This window comes from Bufo bufo, chromosome 1, assembly GCF_905171765.1.
Source record: "Bufo bufo chromosome 1, aBufBuf1.1, whole genome shotgun sequence".
NCBI classification, from domain to species: domain Eukaryota; kingdom Metazoa; phylum Chordata; class Amphibia; order Anura; family Bufonidae; genus Bufo; species Bufo bufo.
In genome coordinates this window covers 395,368,892-395,386,073 of record NC_053389.1, presented here as the reverse complement: position 1 = coordinate 395,386,073, position 17,182 = coordinate 395,368,892, and the positions used below count along the sequence as shown (strand labels likewise).

The window sequence follows — 17,182 nt, the reverse complement described above, 5'->3', positions numbered from 1 at the left end:
GTTATTCTGATTGCCTGATTGGAGTCGGGAAGGAATTTTTTATTCCCCCTAAAGTGGGGAAAATTGGCTACTACCTCACAGGCTTTTTTTTTTGCCTTCCTCTGGATCAACTTGCAGGATAACAGGCCGAACTGGATGGACAAATGTCTTTTTTCGGCCTTATGTACTATGTTACTATCTCTGGTTTGGTACCAGGTAGAGATATGGGCTTTCGAGGAAAACAGTTAGGTGGTTAAAGCAATTTAAACATCTATATTCATCAAAGGGTTTCGTAAAATTTTCACTGGCGGCATATTCTTAGAAAAGACCATCAAAATACAATCGGTGGCAGTCAGACTCCAGTGACCACCCCCAACCTCCCCTGTCAAAAGTCAATGTGGTAGCACGGTGACATCCCTGCAAGTGTGGCTATGCCTGGTACTGGAGCTCTTGGCCTTGCTCATATGAATCCTTCATATTTCAGGTGCTGGGTGTCAGATCCCTATTATCATACATTGGGTAGGCAAATTAAAATGTTCAAACCCCCCATTTTGTCTAGTTTTGATATCATACGACTATTAAAAAAACAACAAAAAAATAACTTTTCTTACCTCCAACAAATAATTCTATTCCACCAGCAGCCTTAATTTTTTCCTCAAATAAGTCACATTCAGTCTGAAGATCTGGAGCATTTCCATCCAAGATGTGAGCATTTTCAGCACTGATATCGATGTGCTTAAAGAAGTTATTCCACATAAAAGAATGATAGCTCTCTGGGTGATCCCTGGGTAATCCTACAAGTCAAAGCAAACAACAAAAAGACTACTATATACAGAACTATTACCGTATATATTAGAACATATATATTTAACAGTATATTAATTCAATTAATATTAAGTAGCTAAAAATGCTGTTTCCAGTACATCTGTGAAAACAATGATTACAAAGCAAACTCCTTTGCTCAACTCCTGGTAGCCAATAAAGCACAAAAAGTATACAGCGAACACACAGGAGGAGATTTATCAAGACCAGCGTGTTGTACACCAGTCTTGATTACCCCTGCCCACTTAATTTATGGCACGGCGCAGCCTCATCATAAATTAAATGCATTCTCATCTGTGCACCCAGGGGCACACATAGAAATCACTCTGCCCCCAAAGCAAAAAAATCTAAATTTGGCCTCCACGCCCCATTCATAGCCACCCACTACCTGTTCTTGGCCAGTATATACAGCAGTGTACTGATATGTGAAGCCTCGCGAGAATTTGCGGAGCAATAACTTCGGCTCATCGGAGCCAATACATTTTATTAGAACGATGTTTTATGCGAATCGACTTTGGATCTTTCATCCCTAGTTGCTACGCATGCACTTATACATAGAAGCTTGTCAGTAACTGCGGAGAGTGGCAGAGTGAGCTTAGATGTATGGATGCAATGGGGCTGGGATTAAACAAATTACACTGCCAGAATATTGCTGGTGAGTTGCCACTATATGTCCAAAAACATTTTTGGGAAAGTACTTCTTTAACTCTATAGCTATACAGGGGATTTGGGAGCTCTGTAAGGCTACTTTCACACCTGCGTTTAGGTGCGGATCCGTCTGGTATCTGCACAGACGGATCCGCACCTATATGCAAACGCTTAGATCCGTTCAGAACGGATCCGTTTGCATTACCATGAACAAAAAAATTATAATAATTTTTTTAATTTTATTTTTTTGTTCATGATAATGCAAACGGATCCATTTTGACTTTACATTGAAAGTCAATGGGGGACGGATCCGTTTGAAAATTGAGCAATATTGTGTCAACTTCAAACGGATCCGTCCCCATTGACTTACATTGTAAGTCTGGACGGATCCGTTTGCCTCCGCACGGCCAGGCGGACACCTGAACGCTGCAAGCTGCGTTCAGGTGTCCGCCTGCTGAGCGGAGGACAAACGGTGCCAGACTGATGCATTCTGAGCGGATCCGCATCCACTCAGAATGCATTAGGGCTGGACGGATCCGTTCGGGGCCGCTTGTGAGCCCCTTCAAACAGAACTCACAAGCGGAGCCCCGAACGCTAGTGTGAAAGTAGCCTTAACAGACATTATGAGTACCAAATCATCTCTGATCTAAAGTTAACTTTGAAACTTACAGAAATCCTAAAACCAGGAAAGCATTACATGCAAGTCTATACCTTTAAGGCGCTGTTCACATCATATTTTTAATCCACATTTAACATTTGTACTCTACAATATTCTATCCTGCAGAGTCTTGCAAAAAATATACACGTATATTTTTTCAATGGAACCCTATGGTGACAAATGAGTATTACACTCACTGGTAATCCGGTTTCCTGGAAGTCTCCATGACACCACATCCTGAGACTGACTTCCTCTGATAGGACAGGAAAAACAGAGGTTTAAATCCCACCCCTCCCTTCCATCACCAGTGTATTTCCAACGAAACCAGGATAAAGGGATAAGTGACTTAGATTTTGGAAAACAAAAAATATAATCTATGTACTAAAATAAATGGGTGGAAAGTATGTGGTGTCATGGAGACTTCCAGGAAACCGGATTACCGGTGAGTGTAATACTCATTTCCCTAGTCGTCTCCATGACACCACATTAGGGATGTCCCGATACCATTTTTTTAAGACTGAGTACGAGTACCGATACTTTTATTTAAGTACTCACCGATACCAATTACCGATACTAATTTTAACAATAAAATACACACACATGTATTTTCTGACCACTGACCAACCAAAAACAGAACTATAACATTCCAAGGAGACGTTATACTGTATGGGGCAGCCACAAGGAGACGTTATACTGTATGGGGCAGCCACAAGGAGACGTTATACTGTATGGGGGCAGCCACAAAGGGACGTTATACTGTATGGGGGCAGCTACAAGGAGACGTTATACTGTATGGGGGCAGCTACAAGGAGACGTTATACTGTATGGGGGCAGCTACAAGGAGACGTTATACTGTATGGGGGCCACAAGGAGACGTTATACTGTATGGGGGCAGCCACAAGGAGACGTTATACTGTATGGGGGCAGCCACAAGGAGACGTTATACTGTATGGGGCAGCCACAAGGAGACGTTACACTGTATGGGGGCAGCCACAAGGAGACGTTATACTGTATGGGGCAGCTACAAGGAGACGTTATACTGTATGGGGCAGCCACAAGGAGACGTTATACTGTATGGGGGCAGCCACAAGGAGACGTTACACTGTATGGGGCGGCCACAAGGAGACGTTACACTGTATGGGGCGGCCACAAGGAGACGTTATATACTGTATGGGGGCAGCCACAAGGAGACGTTATACTGTATGGGGGCCACAAGGAGACGTTATACTGTATGGGGGCAGCCACAAGGAGACACTACTGTAAGGAGTCAGGACAACAATTTTTGAAGCCCCCCTCCTCAGTATAATAGTCTTGTGGCCATCATACAGTAATGTATATTTCTTCTTGCCCTAATGCCTGCTTTTAGAGATCAATGTGCAGCTTGCAGGCAGGAAGGGAAGGACCAGGGCCATAGAAGACAGACACTATCACCTTTGGAGGGACTCGCTCCTGGCAAACACAGCTCTGCTGCAGTGAATGCAGTGGAGCAGACTGATGTAATTACAGGGACTCAGAGAATCGTCTGAGAGTTTATTAGTTAAAACGAATCGAATGAGTCAGAGACTGTCACCCCAGACTTCCTGCTCTGCTACATGCACCCTGTACACACACAGCTCCACTACATGCTATGCTAATAATGCCCTTCCCCCGGACGGACTTACAGGGAGCCGCAGAGCAGGACGGTCAGGTGACGATTCTTTTAACTAATAAACTGTCAGACGATTCTCTGAGTCCCTGCACTGTGAGTCAGTGCTGGTTGCCTCTGATTGGTTGGAGGGCGGGGAGGGGCGGAGCTATCTTCCACTCTAGGCTCCAATTACACTGCCTGCTGCTGCCTGTGAAGCTGTTAGCTGTGCGAGGTGCAGGGGCTGCGGAGACACATAGAAGCGGCGCACAGGTATCGGCAGTGGTATCGGGGACATTTGCAAGAGTACATGTACTCGTGCAAATGCCCGGTATCGGTCCCGATACCGATACTGGTATCGGTATCGGGACATCCCTACACCACATCCTGAGAAATAACAAAGAATATATTAGGAGGGGCCAATAGCACAAAGGACTTTACGTCCAAAGGCCATGTCTTCGCTAGAAAAAAATGTCTAGCTTGTAATGCTTGGTAAAAGTATGTATTCTTTTCCAGGTTGCCGTCTTACAAATCTGTTGGAGAGGCTGAAGATCTCTCTCTGCCCAAGAAGCAGAAATGCCTCTTGTAGAATGTGCACTAAGTAAAGAAGGGGCTTCCTTCCCTTCCATTTTCTAGGCTCCTGAAATAGCTGTTCTTATCCATTGGGAAATATAACTTTTCGCCGCTCTTCTACCTTTATTTGGCCCGCAAAATTGGACAAAAGGGTTCTTGTCAATTCTCCAATCCTTTGTCATTTCAAGATACCTTAGTACTGCTCCTCTGACATCTAAGGTATGAAATATAGCCTCTTGTTCATTTTTGGGGTTGGCACAAAACGAGGGAATTACTACTGTATATCCTGCGTTCTATGGGAAGTAGAAACAACTTTTGGCAAAAAAATGTGATCTAAAAAATTAATTTGTCCTGAAAAATACTGAGGAAAGGATCTTGAATAGACAAGTCCTGGAGTTTACAGACGCGTCTCGCTGATGTTATAGCTACCAAAAAAATTGTTTTTAAAGTGAGCCATTTTATGGAAATAGATTCTAATGGTTCAAAGGTGCCGGAAGTTAACCCTGACAAGACTGTGTTAAGGAGAAAGCCCTAAGTCTAATCCGTCCTGAAGGAAATCTAAGATCTTCGATATGTTGGGTCTAAATTGATCAAACGAATCCCCACACCAAGAGGCAGATTTTCTCCAAACTTTTAAATACGCGTGGTTTGTATTTTGTTTCCTGCTAAGGAGTAGGGTGGAAACCACTTTATTAGATGACCCCAATTTTGAGAGGATAGATTCTTCAGAATCCAGGAAGAGATCTTTAGGATTTTTAAATTCGGGTGGAGAATGGGACCTTGATACAACAGATCCGATCTCCGAGGTAGTAGAAGGGGGGCTTCTATGCCGAGTGACTTTAGCAGTGCAAACCAGCTCCTCTTGGGCCAGAAGGTAGATACCAAAATCAATGTACATTTTTCTCTTTGAAATTTCTGAAGGACCTTGGGAATTAGGCTACTTTCACACTCTCGTTTGGTGCGGATCAGTCATGGAGCTGCACAGACCGGATCCGTTCAGATAATACAAACATCTGCATACGTTCAGAACGGATCTGTTTGTATAATCTTTAACATAGCCAAGACTGATCAGTCTTGAATACTATTGAAAGTCAATGGAGGACGGATCCTTTTTCTATTGTGCCAGATTAGAAAACGGATCCGTCCCCATTGACTTACATTGTGTGTCAGCAGGGTCGGGGCAAGGATTTTTGCCGCCCTAGGCAAGATAAAAATTGACGCCCCCCCCCCCCCCCTTTATCAGATGATCTGCCCATATCATGTTCTACCCCTTTCTCAGCTTTTAAATTAAAAGAACTGCTATGTTTCCCTTAGGGTTAATCCAGCTTCTTGTAGCGGTCTATTTTTGCGGAATGGAATTGCGGACCCATACAACGTGCGGCCCCGATCCGGAACTGTGGACCCGGATCCGCAATTCCGATCCTGAAAAAAATAGAACATGTCCTATTCTTGTCCGCAATAGTGTCGGCAATGTGCGGTCCGCAAAGTGCGGAACGCACATTGCCGCTGTCTGTGTTTTGTGGATCCGCAAAACACACACGGATGTGTGAATGGACCCTAAATGTGAGGTAAATTAGTTTCCAATGTAGTATTAATAACTAAACAATTACATAATAAATATATTGCATTGTCTACTGACCACCAGGACAATAAGATGATCTGGTCTCTGGCTGCAGTCTGGCTCTGGGGACTCCCTTGTCACTCTCATTATTCCCCCCCCCCCTCCCTTGTCACTCTCTCCCCCCCCCCCCCCTCCCTTGTTACTTTCATTATTCCCCCCCCCATCCCTTGTCACTCTCTTCCCCCCCCTCCCTTGTGACTCTCATTATTCCCCCCCCCTCCCTTGTCACTCTCATTATTCCCCCCCCTCCCTTGTCACTCTCATTATTCCCCCCCCTCCCTTGTCACTCTCATTATTCCCCCCCCTCCCTTGTCACTCTCTCCCCCCCCCCCTCCCTTGTCACTCTCTCCCCCCCCCCTCCCTTGTCACTCTCATTATTCCCCCCCCTCCCTTGTCACTCTCTCCCCCCCCCCTCCCTTGTCACTCTCTCCCCCCCCCTCCCTTGTCACTCTCATTATTCCCCCCCCTCCCTTGTCACTCTCTCCCCCCCCCCTCCCTTGTCACTCTCCCCCCCCCCCTCCCTTGTCACTCTCATTATTCCCCCCTCCCCCTTGTCACTCATTATTCCCCCCTCCCCCTTGTCACTCATTATTCCCCCCTCCCCCTTGTCACTCATTATTCCCCCCTCCCCCTTGTCACTCATTATTCCCCCCCCCCTTGTCACTCTCAATATTCCCCCCCCCCTTGTCACTCTCATTATTCCTCCCTCCCCCTTGTCACTCTCATTATTCCCCCCCCTCCCCCCTTGTCACTCATTATTCCCCCCCTCCCCCCTTGTCACTCATTATTCCCCCCCTCCCCCCTTGTCACTCATTATTCCCCCCCCCTCCCCCCTTGTCACTCATTATTCCCCCCCCTCCCCCCTTGTCACTCATTATTCCCCCCCCTCTCCCCTTGTCACTCATTATTCCCCCCTCCCCCCTTGTCACTCATTATTCCCCCCCCCTCCCCCCTTGTCACTCATTATTCCCCCCTCCCCCCTTGTCACTCATTATTCCCCCCTCCCCCCTTGTCACTCATTATTCCCCCCTCGGCACTCATTATTTTCCCCCCTCGGCACTCATTATTTCCCCCCCTCGGCACTCATTATTTCCCCCCCCTCCCCCGTTGGCACTCATTATTTCCCCCCCTCCCCCCTTGGCACTCACACCCACCTCTAGTGTAGCATGGCCGAGCTCTGTTCGGTCCGCGGTACAGGAGCTTTTGTTTCCTGTACCCGACTGGACTGACAGGAAGTGCACACTAAGTGAGCCGGGTACAGGAAACAAAAGCTCCTGTACCGCGGACCGAACAGAGCTCGGCCACGCTACATTAACATCAACAGCTGAGCACAGAGCAGACACAGCACAGAGCAGGCGCAGGCAGGATTCTTTAGAGCGGCAAGCGCTCAGGCGGCGCCGCATGAGGGGCGCCGCCGGCCGCCCGAACTCATATAAGCAATTATTTTTATTTTTTTTACCGCAACGGGCGCCCCCTGCTGCATGGCGCCCTAGGCGACTGCCTAAGTCGCCTTACTGGTGGCGCCGGCCCTGTGTGTCAGAACGGATCCGTTGGCTCAGTTTCGTCAGACGAACACCAAAACGCTGCAAGCAGCGTTTTGGTGTCCGCCTCCAAAGCAGAATGGAGACAGAATGGAGGCAAACTGATGCATTCTGATTAAACCCTTTTTATTCAGAATGCATTAGGGCAAAACTGATCCGGTCTGGACCGCTTGTGAGAGCCCTGAACGGTTCTCACAAACGGAAAGCCAAAACACTAGTGTGAAAGTAGCCTTAGAGGAATGGGCAGGAATTCGTAAACTAGGCGAGATATCCAGTCCTGATTGAAGGAATCCACTGCAGTTGGGAGATCTCTTGGGTTGAGGGAGAAAAAAATATCTATTTGACAAATTTTTCCCGGGAAGCAAAAAGATCTATTGATGGTCTGCCCCACTTTCTTATTATCAGCTGAAATGCTACTGGCATAATGTCCACACCCCCAGGTCCAGAACATGACAGCCCAGGTAATCTGTTTTTATATTTAAAGATCCCTTTAGGTGAACTGCCGAGATTGAGATTATATTTCGTTCTGCCCAAGAAAATATTTTGCTTGCTAGACTTTGAAGTGGATGGTGTCTCGTCCCTCCCTGATGCTGAATGAAGGATACTGCTATTGAATTGTCGGAATAAATTAGAACATGACGGTCTTTTGATAAATGTGATGTCTTGTTCAGAGCTTCCCAAATTGCTCGTAGTTCTCTGAAGATTGAGTATTGTTGTCTTATGAGGAGTGGCCATTTGCCCTGGTAGGTTTCCTGCTCAACTACAGCCCCCCAACCCTGAAGACTGGCGTCTGGGACGTTCCTGGTTCCAGTACATTCCCTTCTTTAGATTGCTGTCTATGAGCCACCACTTTAGGAAGTTTTTTACATTTCCATCTAGAAAAATCTGTTTGTCTAGGGTTACTTGTGACCTGTTCCACCTGGATAGAATGAGTTTCTGAAGGGGTCTTAAATGGAATTGAGCCCAAGCAACTGCTGGGATACCTGATAAGAGACTTCCTAGAATCTTTATTGCAGTTTTGATAGAGCAGAATCTTTTCTTTTTGAATCCTCTTATCTGGTTTTTCAATTTCTCTATCTTGAGAGAAGGCAGGAATGATCACTGAGAAACAGAATCCAAAGATATTCCTAGAGTGTCCAGGTGTGTCAAACTACAAGAGAATAGCTATAAAGTGCTTTCCCAGTGGTATTATACCCCACAAAGAATTAACCGTATGTTTCCGGAAAGTAGCCCGTTCTGTTGGAGGTGTGAGTCGGAAGTAGGCACTCACTGCCATATATGGTGGAGCTGCTCTAAAATTGCTTCTTACTGGCAAAAGATATGTAAAGTCATTTCAGATGTGTGCAAAGTTAGTTTTCCGATCTCTGCAAAAATGTGCCTTTTCGGGGTGTTCGGGGGTCTCAGATGCTCTAGAGACACACAAAAACTGGGTCAAATTTTATTGGCAGCAGCCAGATTACTCATTGCTGTATACTGGAAAAAAGTGGAGACACCCCCACTAAAACATTGGATTCAAAGATGTGACCAATTGTTTCGCCTTGAACAGATGGCACACTGGGAGGCCCGAACACCACACAGATTTGAGGCAATTTGGAGACCTTGGAAAGATTTTAGGGGATTTACGAAGTGATAACTTTAAATATATTGTTCGTGAACACGTTTGTTAGTGTCCAACTAATTATCCGTATCCTAGAAAGAGCATTTTGCATCAGAAATGGTGCCATTACCCCCTCCTTCTCTCCCTCCGACCTTCCTTCCTCCCTCCCCCTTTTCCTTTATTACTTTAAATCTTATAATTTTTTATAATTTGACTGTTACCAGCCTGATTATACGGTATTTACTGTATTTTCCTCATTGGCGCCCTCTTAGGGCATATCAATAATTGTATGATCTTTATGTTGTAAAAACAATAAAAACAATTTTAAAACAAAGATATTCCTAGAAACTTTTTCCGGCTGCTTGGGGAAAGGTTTGATTTCTCCTAATTGATAATCCACCCTAATGATTGGAGGTGGTTTAGAACTTTCTGTAAGTGGTTTTGTAATAGATCCTTGTTGTCCGCTATCACTAGAATATCGTCCAGATACGGGATGACACTGATTGCTTCTTGTCTTAGAGCTGCTATCGCCTCCGCCATGATCTTGGTGAAGACTCTTGGCGCTGAGGGAATTCTGAAAGGGAGACATACAAATTGATAATGTTGGATGTGACCCCTCGTCTGTATTGCAAATCTTAGGAATTATCTCGATGTTTTGTATATCGGGATACGGTAATAAGCATCCCTCAAATCGATTGAGGCCATTACCGCTCTCCTTTTTATTAATTTTACTGCTGATCTTAAAGTTTCCTTCTTGAACTTTTGATATGTAACATGTTTGTTCAAGGGTTTTAGATTTATTATAATTCTGGATTTCCCGTTTGTTTTTGTTTTTTTACTAAGAATAGGCGAGAGTAGTGGCCCTATCCTAGCTGATCTTTCGGGACAGGTTCTATTGCTCCTAATTTTAGTAAATTTTCTAGGCCTATCATTAAGGTACCTTGTTGAGAGGGAAGAAGAGTGGTAATACATTTTTCTGGAGGGGAAGACCTCCAGAATTCCACACGATAACCCTCTCTCTAATGAGGTTTAGGATCCATGAATTTGATGTTATTTGCTCCCAAGTTCTTAAAAAGGAGCTGAGTCTTCTTGTATGGCGTCATTGTTTCGGATTAGAGGAGGAGGTTTCCCCTCTGTTAGGGTTGAAAAGGAAATTTCTTCCCCTACCCCTTTTTACATAACTCAACCTCCCCGTTTTTCCCTTATCTTTCCTTTGTTCCGATTGGTACTGACGGCCACAAAAATTCTGTCTTTTTTATTTAAATCTTTCCTCTGGAAAACCTTTTTTTCTTATCAGTGGCGTTTTCTAAGATCTTGTCTAGATCTGGTTCAAAAATGTATTGGCCGTGAAAGGGAAGGGAAATGAGCTTGTTTTTGGATGTAATATCCCCTGCCCATGCTTTGAGCCATAGAACCTGTCTGGTTGTGTTAGATAAAACTGCCATGCATGCTGAAAGTTTTACAGATTCAGTTGCAGCATCCGCCAAGAAACTAGTTGCCAATTTTAGTAATGGAATGCTCTCCAGAATATGATCTCTCAGCGTTTTAGTGATTAGATGAATCTCCAATTGCTCTAACCACAAATTAAGGGTTCTAGCTACACAAGTAGAAGCCACCCTGGCTTATAAAGAGATGCCGTAGCCTCCCAAGTTTTCCTAAGTAGGCTCTCTGCTTTCCTATCCATGGGGTCTTTAAGTTGCGCTGAATCTTCAAATGGCAGGGCACTATGTTTTGCTACTTTAGCCACAAGAGCGTCTACTCTGTGAATGGATTCCCAATCAGCACAATCCTCATTGTTAAAATGATAGCACCTCTTGATACCCCTAGGAATGAAAGATCCTTTATCTGGCTTCTCCCATTCTGACCTGATTAATTTTTGAATATTATCTTGAACTGGGAATACAGACTTCCTCTTTTTCCCCAGCCCCCCAAATATCTCATCCTGCACCGACTTAGGCTTTTTAGGCACCTCCATCTGTATTGTGGCTCTAATCGCTTTTATGAGCTCCTCAACGTCATCCGGATTAAATAAGAAAAGTTTATATTCATTATCTTCGTCAGAAGATGCATATGTTTTTTCCATACATTTCAGCGTCCGAGCCTCCCAAAACATCAGAATCCGAGTCATACACTGGATTGCGATTATCACGGATGATTTGAGGAGGGTTAGGGGGAGCTGGATCCCGGGAAGCTAGTGCGGACTGAACTTCTTCTTTAACTAATGTCCTGATATCTTCTAGGAAACTAGTGGATTCAGCTTTAACCACATTTGAAGTACATTCTTGCATAAGGGTTTAGCTCCTGTGCTGGGCAAACGCTTATAACATATACCACATTTCCTTGTCTTTTTAGGAGCTGAAGCAGAATCCTTTTCTCCCTGAAAAGTGTAAGGGAGAGAAGGATCAGCTAACCAGGGTATAGGGGTGGTACACCATGTGCCTGATATCAGGCTACTCACAACTGGATTTGCTGCAGGCTCGGCTCCAGAGCCCGACGTGATGGGGCACTCATCTGGAAAACGCTCCCGTCCACCAGCAGACACTGCACTGTTCTCCTGTAGAAAGGATTGCACTGTCTAGACGCCATTGAGCAGGTCCTGCGGCCTTTTATCCTTCCTGTGAACTGCAAGGATCTGTGGCGCCCGGAGAGGACATCATGACGTCTGGCCCTGCCCCCAGTGTCTGATGTCACGCGCCGGTGGACGGAGGGAATGCATCAGTGTCGCTCCGGCCACCATTTTCCTTCTCCTCTGCATGAAGTCCGCCTGGACCGCCGCAGGGGGATCTTCGCATTGGACAGCAATGGACTGCACCCTTGCAAAGGCCCCAGAAGAGGAGCGAGAGACGCACTCCGGATCCGACCTCGGCGTGCATATATGCTTTACAGGTGGGCCCCAAAGAGCCTCCATGCACCTCTCGTGCTTCCTATCCTGGTAAGACAGGAAAAACAAAACAATGGTGATGGAAGGGAGGGATGGGATTTAAACCGCTCTGTTTTTCCTGTCCTAACAAAGGAAGTCAGTCTCAGGATGTGGTTTCAGAGACGACTAGGAAAACTGGCATATGGCGTCCATCTGAAGAATCCATTTAATGTATATATGTTGTGTATATGTTAAACATAGGACAAAAACTTGAAGTGATCACAGCCTTAGAATGCGCAGCATGGTGAACAATGTGCCCAGAAACATAACAATGTATCACCCATTTCTGGCAAAGCCTGGGTTATACATTGTACTTTAGTACCAATTAATGAGGTCTTATTGCTGCGGACTATGGCTGCTAGGTGATGCAATATTTGTTCAAGGTTAATAAGAGTCGTATAACTGGCAGCACGCTCTGCTTATTACTAAGACGGTATCCAGAAATAAATGGAGAACATAGTCCTCTACATCCTGTTCCATCCTTGTCCAGTTTCTTAAAGGGATTGTGCAGTTTATGATACTGATGACTTCATATCAGGATAAGTCATCAATATCAGATCGGCGGGGGTCCGACTACCAGAAGCACTGTCAATAGCTGCTTGAAGAGGACACAGCACTTGTACACCTGCACACAGTCGAGATTGTAGTAGCAGTGGTGCAGTGTGTAAATACAGCTTCCTCTCCCATTCACTTGAATTGGACAGACATTAAAATTCCTGCCCATTCTAAGCTGTGGAGTAAAGGAGACAGTGCCATTATTGTCCGAAAGCCTTCTCTGCATAACTGTTAATGCAGAGATAGTCGTCAATCACTACTAAAACCTCAATTTCAAAGCCCAGAATGAGCGGGGCTTAGGGGGTGCTGGTCGGAGCTGACCGATTCACGCGCATAACAAAACACAAGGTGCATATTAAAATATATAACACTATATAACAATGGGGTTAATGGCATCAGGTACATGCTGGAGTAAGTTGCTGTTAATATGAGGCACATTGTTTTATCAATTTGGACCTGCATGTGCCTCACATTAATAGTAAGTAACCTCATCATGTGTACCTCACATTAATGGTTAACCCAATGTTGCCCATTATTTGATGAGGTGCTTGGGGGCCACTTACTTTTAATGTGAGGTACATGGGGGTACTAATGTAATAGCATCATCTACCTCAGATTAATAATTGGTGACCCCATCTTCTCAAATTATGGCTGCTGGCAACATTGCGGTTAATGAGTCACATTAACCCCAAATCTTGCCGGCTGCCTGATACATGTTTTTTGCCTGCCTTTATTTTGAGGCAGGCTAATAATTTTGCAGTGTGTGGGACAGTGTGTGGGTACCTGCGCTTTTCAGAACACTAATGGCTGGGTAATGGGGAACACAAGAATCAGGAGGAGGCTGCCGCGGTTCACCGAGCACAAGCTGAGACGGCGTAGCAGTAAACCCTCCCCCGTCCCTCCTCCTACTTTTCTATTAGACACACATTCATTGGTGGAAGTGGTGCGGCGCCTCAGAGCGCTCCTCTCTCCTCTGCGGCCCTGCAAACTATCTTCCAGAGCCCGGTCCTGGGCTGCGGGCTGGCGGTTGGGGACCACTGCTCTATGGGACTGCCGTGAGGTGAACGCATTGCACCCGCACTGAATCCTGACCCATTCATTTCAATGGGGCTGTGTACATGAGCGATGTTTTTCACGAATAACTTGTGCGTTGCGTGAAAATCTCAGCATGTTCTATATTCTGCGTTATTCATGCAACGCAGGCCCCATAGAAATTAATGGGGCTGTGTGAAAATCGCATCCACAAGCAAGTGTGGATGCTGTGCGATTTTCACGAATGGTTTCTAAGGAGACGAGGGATGTATGACCCGGGACCCCATTTACTTTATTATTTTCCATTATAACATGGTTATAATGGAAAATAATAGCATTCTTTAATACAGAATGCTAAGTATAATGTCAAATGAGGGTTAAAAAAATAATAAAAACATTACCTCACCTCATCCACTTGATCGTGCAGCCGGCATAGTCTTCTTTCTTCTTCTTTCAGGACCTGCAAAAGGACCTTTGATGACGTGATCGCGCTCAGATGACATCAGCAAAGGTCCTTTTGCAGGTCCTTCAAGAAGAACAAAGAAGAGGATCCCGGCTGCGCGATCAAGTGGATGAGGTGAGTTATGTTTTTATTACTTTTTAACCCTCAATTGACATACTTAGCATTCTATATTAACCACCTCCGGACCGCCTAACGCAGATTCGCGTTCCGGAGGTGGCAGCGCTGCGCACAGTCACGCATATACGCGTCATCTCGCGAGACGCGAGATTTCGCTCCAAGCCGGCCCGCGCATGCGCATCGCGGGCCGGCAAAAGTTAAAGAACAAGTTAGTCACCAGCCTGCCAGCTACGATCATTGGCTGGCAGGCTGGCGATTTTTAAAAAATCCAATCACAAGCCATATAACAGATCATATTAGTAAATATGATCTGTTATATGGCTTCTCTGCTCCTGTGCTGGTCCTTTTCGTCGGTTGGATCCAGCACAGGAGCAGACTGAACTGTGAGTAGCACCAACACTTCACTGTAGCCCCTGATCACCCCCCTGCACCCCAATTAACCCTTTGATCACCCCTTTGATCGCCCCTGTCAATCACCAGTGAAAGGAAAAAAAGTGATCAGTGTAAACTGTCACTTTTTTTTTTTCACTAGTATTGGCTGTTAGGTTTTAGGGATAGTTTAGGCCCCTTGGTTAGGTAGTTAGCGTCAGTTAGCGCCCACCCCACCGCACCGCAGTCACTTTTATTCGCTGAATAGCGTATCGCTAATCAGCATTTGTACTTTTATAGTATCTGTAAGTGATCAAAACTGATCACGGTCAGATCTATAATAGTATTAGTGTCACTTTAGTTCGCCCTCCACCCAAAACGCAGTGTTTGCCCGATCAGGCCTGATCGGTCGCCCACACGTGCGTTCACCCACGCCCGCCCCACCGCAGTGACAAAAAATATATATTTTTTGATCACTGCACATTCATTTTACACGCACTGCGGCGATAAAAAAATCAGTTTTGATATTTTTTATCAACCGCAGCGGCCTCCGGTACTTCGCTAGCCTCCCCTTTGTAAGACAGGTTTGCTTTTTTTCTTGGGTAGTCTCAGGGAATACCCCTAAATTTAGTAGTCCAAAATGTCAAACAGGGGGTATTCTTCTGAAGAGGCCTACAGGATTCTGACCCAGTCGGATGAGGAGTGGGAACCCTCATCTGATGAATCTAGCGGGTCAGAATATGAACCTGTGGAAAGCAGTGGCTCTCTGACCCAAAGTTCGGACGAGGAGGTGGAGGTCCCTGGCAGCACCAGGCGTACCCGGCCCCATGTCGCTAGACCACAGGTTATGCAGGATCCGCTTCAAGAGCAGCAGAGTGGGGCTGTCGCTGCCGGATCACGTGGTGAGGCATACACCAGCAGCGCAGCCCTCCCTGGACCTAGTACCAGCACTGCCGTACAACATGGTGACGTGGCGAGCACCAGAAGGGCAGTTGAAGCTGGTACGGTGGCACGTGCACTAGTTACCCCGTCGCAGCCACCGCAAAGACAGGCCCGTAGAGCCCCTAGAATCCCTGAGGTGCTGGCAAACCCTGATTGGCAGTCACCAACTTCAGCCGCACCTGTAGTTCCCCCTTTCACCGCCCAGTCTGGAGTTCGGGTTGAGACGGCTCAAATCGGTTCGGCCCTGGGATTTTTTGAGCTGTTCTTGACTGCGGAGCTCTTGGACTTAGTCGTGGCAGAGACCAACCAGTATGCCACACAATTTATATCCGCCAACCCGGGAAGCTTTTATGCCCAGCCTTTCCGGTGGAAACCAGTCCAAGTTTCCGAAATTAAAATTTTTTTGGGCCTTCTCCTCAACATGGGCCTGACAAAAAAGCATGAATTGCGGTCATATTGGTCAACGCACCCGATTCATCACATGCCCATGTTCTCTGCTGCTATGTCCAGGGCACGATTTGAGGCCATCCTCCGTTTCCTGCATTTTAGCGACAACACCACCTCCCGTCCCAGAGGCCACCCAGCTTTTGACCGGCTCCACAAAATTCGGCCCCTCATAGACCATTTCAACCAGAAATTTGCAGATTTGTATACCCCCGAGCAAAACATCTGCGTAGACGAGTCCCTAATACATTTTACCGGGCGCCTTGGCTTCAAACAGTACATCCCAAGCAAGCGTGCCCGGTATGGGGTCAAATTGTATAAGCTCTGTGAAAGGGCCACAGGCTATACCCACAAATTTCGTGTCTATGAGGGAAAAGATCAGACCCTGGAGCCGGTCGGTTGCCCTGACTACCTGGGGAGCAGTGGGAAGACAGTCTGGGACTTGGTGTCACCCTTATTCGGCAAGGGGTACCATCTTTATGTGGACAATTTTTACACAAGTGTGGCCCTCTTTAGGCATTTGTTTCTAGAACGGATTTGCGCCTGTGGCACCGCGCGAACTAGTCGCGTTGGCTTCCCCCAACGGCTTGTAACCACCCGTCTTGCAAGGGGGCAGAGGGCTGCCTTGTGTAACGAAGAACTGCTCGCGGTGAAATGGAGAGACAAGCGTGACGTTTACATGCTCTCCTCCATTCACGCAGACACGACAATCCAAATTGAGCGAGCAACCCGTGTCATTGAAAAGCCCCTCTGTGTCCACGACTATAATGCGCTCATGGGAGGGGTGGACTTCAATGACCAGATGTTGTCTCCGTATTTAGTTTCCCGCAGAACCAGACGCTGGTATAAGAAGGTGTCTGTATATTTAATTCAATTGGCGCTGTACAATAGTTTTGTTCTCTACAGTAAGGCTGGGAGAACACGATCTTTCCTCAAATTCCAGGAAGAGATCATCGAGAACCTCCTTTACCCAGGAGGTTCCGTGGCCCCATCCCCCAGTGTAGTTAGCCGTCTACACGAGCGACATTTCCCCAGTGTCGTTCCTGGTACCTCAACCCAACCGTCACCCCGAAAAAGATGTCGTGTCTGTAGCAGGAGTGGAATAAGGCGTGACACCCGCTATTTCTGTCCTGACTGTGCTGACCACCCTGCCCTATGCTATGGAGAGTGTTTCCGGAAGTACCACACACAGGTACACCTAGCATAGGGATTGCATCTCACAGGACAGGCACACAGGGCTATTAGGGCCCTTTTACTCTCAGCTGCTGCAAACCTCT

The 17,182-nt window shown here is 46.3% G+C and overlaps 1 protein-coding gene across 1 annotated transcript in view; it reads right to left on the bottom strand.

Annotated features, from left to right (window-relative positions):
- GNPDA1 (glucosamine-6-phosphate deaminase 1) overlaps positions 1-17,182 on the bottom strand; it is a 52,363-nt gene that overhangs the window by 19,592 nt on the left and 15,589 nt on the right. The window contains exon 4 of the mRNA XM_040405937.1: positions 591-773. Within this exon, the coding sequence (XP_040261871.1) occupies positions 591-773 (183 nt within the window). The remainder of the gene's footprint in view (positions 1-590; positions 774-17,182) is intronic.